Genomic DNA, 5611 nt, shown 5'->3' on the forward strand with positions numbered 1-5611 from the left:
GGATTAGTTAAATTGCATTAAACTCCATTGTAGATGCTCTCATTCAGAACTGAAGTGTCCTTACTTTGATTTAGCCAATTCACTTTCAAAGTAAATTAAACTAAACTGAATTAAGGCCACTTTAATTTTGAATAAAAGGCACAGATTTTTAAAGGTATTTAGGCATTGCTGTGCTTGGCACTATAAGATCTAAGTGACAGACAGCTATTCTAACAGCATGAGCAAAGTGAAATTTAAAACATAATGAAACTTATGGCCAAGAACAATAGGAATCCATGTGCATGAAAAATCCACAAATTGTAACGATATAGAGCAGGGGTGGGCAAACTATGGCCCAGGTGCCGCATTCAGCCTGCCAGCCATTTTAAGCTGGCCCTTGAGCTTCCGCTGGGGGTGGGGTCTGGGGCTTGCCCTGCTCCAGCGCTGCAGCCAGGGAGCAGGATCAGGGGGCGCTCCATGTGGCTCCCAGAAGCAGCGGCATGGCCGTCCTCCGGCTCCTACGCGCTCCAGTGCCCCCCTCCAGCACTCCAATGGGAGCTGCAGGGGCGGCGCCTGCGGACGGGGCAGCATGCAGACCCGCCTGGCCGCACCTCTGCATAGGAGCCGGAGAAGGGACATGCCGCTGCTTCCGGGAGCTGCTTGACGTAAGTGCTGCCCGGAGCCTGCACCCCTGAGCCTCTTCCCCATGCCCCAACCCCCCTTCTGCCCTCTGAACCCCTCGATCCCAGCCCAGAACACCTTCCTGCACCCCAAACTCTGCCCCCTCACCCCAGAGCCTGCACCCCTTCCTGCAGCCCAATCCCCTCCCCCAGCCCTGATCCCCCTCCTGCCCTCGGAACCCCTCGGTCCCAGCCAGAGCACCCTCCTACACCCCAAACTCCTCATCCCCAGCCCTAACCCAGAGCCCGCACCACGGCTCTTCCCCCGCCCCGCGCCAGCTCCCAACTCCCTGCTCACTCTTTCGCGCCCCGCCCCTCACGCTCCTCCTACCGGTCAGAGAGGCCGGTCCCCATCCCTCTGGGTGCGGGGTTTGAAAGCGGACGAGCCCATGTACGGCGAAGCGGGGGGACGGATTGGGAGAGGAGGGCGGACTCACCCTCACCCACCGCCTCTCGCCGCCCTCTGAACAGGCGACTGCTGGGAGAACCCGAAGAGGGCGCGGGGGCTCACCCGCGGCGGCTTTGTGCGTGCGCGCCGGCCCCCGTGCCCCGCTGTGGTCTCGTCCGCTCCCCCCGCTCAGCGCAGTGGGACGTGCCCTGGCTTTCGCGTCACCCATTGTTTACAAACCAAGCCCAGCAGCGGGCTGCTGCGAGTCGGGTTTGCACCGGTGCGGCGCGCGGAGCCGGCCGAGATGCCCTGCCGGCCCGGGGAGCGCTTTCTGCTGCTGGAGCGCTCGGTCGCCGTGGGGCAGGCGGGCTCCAAGGAGGTGGACGCGCTGGTGGCCAAGCTGGGCGAGGTGCTGCAGTTAAGCGCCCAGCGGGCACCGGCCCCCCGCGGCCCCAAGCACCCGCCGCCCACCGCCGCCCGGGGCCGCGCCGCGCCCTACTCCCCCCGTGGCGGCGGCCTCCTGGTCCCGCGGGGCCCGGCCCCCCCGCAGCCGCACCAGCCCGCGGAGCCCCAGCGCCCGGGGAAGAATAGCCAGCGGGTGGCCAAGCAGCTGTGCGGCCGGGGCTGGCTGCGGAGCGCCGCCCACAGGAGGAAGCGGCCGGGGCCGGGGGAAGCGCCCGGCGAAGAGGAGGATCCGCACCGGCTCCTGCAGCAGCTAATCCTCTCCGGGAACCTCATCAAGGAGGCAGTCAGGCGCCTGCAGCTGGCGGCGGCGGCCGTGGCCACAGCCACCACCGGCGGCAGCGGGGAGGGAGAAGCAGCAGCCCTGCAGCCTCTGCAATAGCCCCGCGGGTTGTGGAGAGCCTGTGGCAGCGAGCCCCGCGCCGGAATCGGGACATTGCATGGGAGAGGGGCCAGCTATCGGCGGATCTATCTCGGGGGCGCCCCCTCCCCTGTACTTGAAGCAGACTCTTTATTGACAGTGAGGCCCCGTGGCCGGGGTCCAGCTATTCTGTATAAAACGTGGTGCTAGCTCCGAGGCGCTGTAAGTCTCTGTAGTGGTCGCTGATGGGGGTGCGGGAAGCAGGGAGCCCCCCACCTTCACCGAGCCTGCCCCGCTCCGCGGAGATGCAGAGCCCCCCTCAACTCGCTGCTGTGTGTCGGGACGGGGGAAGGGACCACCCCGCTGGGCCAGTCCCGCTCTGCCATTGTTTTGGAGGAAGGGGTCCCCAGTCTTAGCGTCATGGAGGGGAGCGGGAGATGCGGCAGGGAGAGGGGTAGGCGTGTGGGGCGGCGGGGAGGTAGGTTTGGGTGGAGCGGGTTTAAAATTTGTTGGCTCCTATATTCCTCTGCCCCAAGGTCACCGAAAGGCGCATCCACACAGCGCGCGCACGGTGGTGGTGTTTTCACCAGCCGGTTGGAGATAGTAACCCTATCTTAGCTTGTTTTGATTGTACTGAGGGCGAGCCCTGTGTTTTGTAATCGCTAGGAGTCTCCTGAGGACGTGCACGTTGCCCGATCCGAGTTGTTGTTGTGCTCTTCCCCTTCCCCCCGCCTCCAAAGAGCTCCTCCTACCAGTGGGATTCTCAGAAACAGGGTCATCTTACAGCAAGTTCTCTAAGAACCCCACCAGCCCCCGTCCTTCCTGCTAATACCACTGCCGCTGCTCCGGCACTCGGGGACTCTTTTTCTGGAGGATGGACAAGAGAGAAGGCTGTTTGTGTCTTCACATCCCTGCCCTGCTATTCCCACTGCCAGCGCGCTCCAGGCTTGGAGTCTGTCTCGCTACACGGGAGTAGATTTGTCCGTCTCTGGTGGTCTCAGGAGCCATTTGCAATAAGTCTAAAATATCTTACTGAGAGGTGCGTGTTTCCTTTCCCCTCCTGGGTTCCTTTTTTTTACACTTTTCCCATTGTGACTACAGAGCGGTTTTAAATGTGAATCTCAAAGTTGGAAAGCAGCTGAACTGATCATTGTGAAGTGTGAGCGCATGAAGACTGAGATACATTGTTCACAGATGGTAGCTAAACAACAACTCCCCCCCACCCCCCCGTAAAAACAAAACAAAACCTCAATGGCTGGATTGAAAAGATGCTGGCTGTTGTCAAAAATATATACACTTCGTAACGGAGTGTTTGAATTGTGTTCCTGATTTACAGGACTTGTCTTAACATGTCTGTACTGAATAAATGTGGTCTTGTTTTTAGCTTGGGTCTGTGTCTTATTGACATCGAGGGATGTAAACCTCTTTATATGAACTAAGCAGTGGAGACAGTCTTACAAACATACATTACCCATCATATTTCCCTTTCAGTTAAGAGATCTCCATTTTGCAGACAAAACAACAATCTGCATAGTCTGATGCAGTGGGACACCAGTTATTAATGCATTGAGATGCAATTGAGCCCCTTTGTTCGCCGGCAGCATTCTTTCTTAAGCCAAGGAATATCCTTTCCTGCAGACTCAACGTTGCCATAGGAATTCATAAGTCAAATCATACTTGACAACAAAATTAACAATCTAGTATATCACAGAGGGAGGAAAGAAGATGAATTTGGTTATTTATTCATGTTCTTTATATAGAACATGTAGAGCATACAACTAAACAGAGATATGGAGAGGGAAAGGGTGTAGTAGGCTCCTACATCTCAGTAGGAACAGACTTAAGCATGTTTATTAAAAAATGATGGTGCTAATTAAGTTTTTAAAACACCATTCTGAATGTTTTAGGTTGCTAGGTAATCTCATTCAATTTTAAAATAGTCAACAAATGAGTTTTAAGATTAGGTTTGTACATGCACTAGAAAACAATTTTCCCTCTTCCCTCTCCCCTACGCACATTGGAGTAAAAGCAGCTCCTTTGAAGGTATGATCCCACTTGGAAGAAAATGGAATATGTTTACCTGTGTCTGAGCAGTTAGTTACTTGCACAGTTCACTCTTTGAAGGTCAAATTTGATCCATAAACTACTTGTGTCAGGACATAATTTTGTTGTGCTAGCATTGAGTAATATACGTAATCTTTAGTACCTAATTGTGTTTAATGTTCAGCTGAAGTATTGATTTCAGGTTTTTTTCCCTAAGGTGGTTGTAAATAAGCAGTATGTACTGTGTTTTTTTACCAGCTTTTTCTTTTTTTCCTAATTTGTAAGCAGACTTGTAGACATGTAATGTGATCTTTCATAACAAAACACATAAAGGAACATGGTAAGAGCAGACTTCAAAAACATTGTGATATCTAATTCCTAATATCTGAAACAATTTAAAACCTATATTTAATAATTTATGCTGTTTACTCTTTTGCATTTTACACTGCTAGGAATAAACAGACTTGCTATTACCTTTGTTCTTCTGCTTTTAGCAGAATGTTGCAATATTTAGGTTATAAATACTGTGGAAGAGTTATTTTAAAATTAAGTTTCTATTTCATTCTTTAACTCAAAGTTTAAGATGTAAAACAATCTGAGTTTCAAATGTAACTACCTGCCATTGTGCCTTTACATCTATTCATTTTCATATTTTTGTCCAATAGTCCCAGGGCCAGAGTTGCACCCACTGTGCCAATGGTTAATTTAAATCCTGGGGTGAACAGTTTAATTACCTGGGCCTATTTAGTAACTCTGTTACATTACTTAACCTGGCTGATGTAGTGTCAGTATATGCAACTTTGGTTAAATATGTGATTGTATAAAATAAAGGCCAACTAAAATATTCCCATACTGATTTTACCTATGATTTTCCATTACTGCAATTTATGCACAGAGATTCTACATTTTTCCCTCCAAAACCTAAATACAGATCTGTGTATATTAATGAGAACAGTTAACTTTACAAGTGTTCTTTGTAGTCAGTGACAGAACTAAGACACTTATTCTAAGGGTTTTACTAGAATAATAAGTTTCAATAAACTTGCAATTGAAATGAGACATGGAGAAGATACTAGTAAACTTCATTGACTAGCTGGTTTTTAAGCTTTCTAAATTGCTTTTAAAATAACCTTTACTCTTTCCTTTGTGCAGGACTGGGATATCTGTGGATGGGAAAAGGGATCGATTGAGTTAAGCATTGTGTACAATGTATGTGATGGTGTTGTGTAAAGGGATTTTGGCACTCATTTTGGATGATTTTCAAAACTCTCTCCAATGCTTCTACCACTAGTAACATGAACCTACTAAACACAGGCTGATAACCTTTTAACACTCCCCTCCATATATGTCTCAAGAAAATTCTTATTCAAAATAGAGCTTGCATCACTATTTTCACAAATATCAAATTTGGTCTATCATTTTGGTTCTGGAAAACAAGACTTAAGTAGTGTAAGACCAATTGACATATTTTTATAATCTTTCTAGTTTATTTTAATAAACCCCACAAGACATTACTTTGCAGTTCAAACATTGCTGTACTGTCCTATGCATAACAACCTGAAAGTGATACTTATTTGAGAACAATTTCATTGTTTACTATGTAGTGCAAAGATAAAAGTAGAAACTGAAATAAACTGTTTCCTAAATTTCTTTAAATATGCTTTGCTCAACTAAGGTACACTTTAAAAAAAAATTTAA

The 5611-nt window shown here is 49.3% G+C and overlaps 1 protein-coding gene across 1 annotated transcript; it reads left to right on the plus strand.

Moving 5' to 3' along the window:
* Positions 1–1313: 1313 nt before the first annotated feature.
* On the plus strand, positions 1314–3253 carry FRAT2 (FRAT regulator of Wnt signaling pathway 2). The gene has a single exon (XM_077810000.1). The coding sequence runs from the start codon at positions 1352–1354 to the stop codon at positions 1889–1891; it is 540 nt and encodes a 179-aa protein (XP_077666126.1). The 5' UTR covers positions 1314–1351; the 3' UTR covers positions 1892–3253.
* Positions 3254–5611: the final 2358 nt, after the last annotated feature.

The sequence above is a fragment of the Eretmochelys imbricata genome, chromosome 2 (assembly GCF_965152235.1).
Source record: "Eretmochelys imbricata isolate rEreImb1 chromosome 2, rEreImb1.hap1, whole genome shotgun sequence".
In the NCBI taxonomy this organism is placed as follows: domain Eukaryota; kingdom Metazoa; phylum Chordata; order Testudines; family Cheloniidae; genus Eretmochelys; species Eretmochelys imbricata.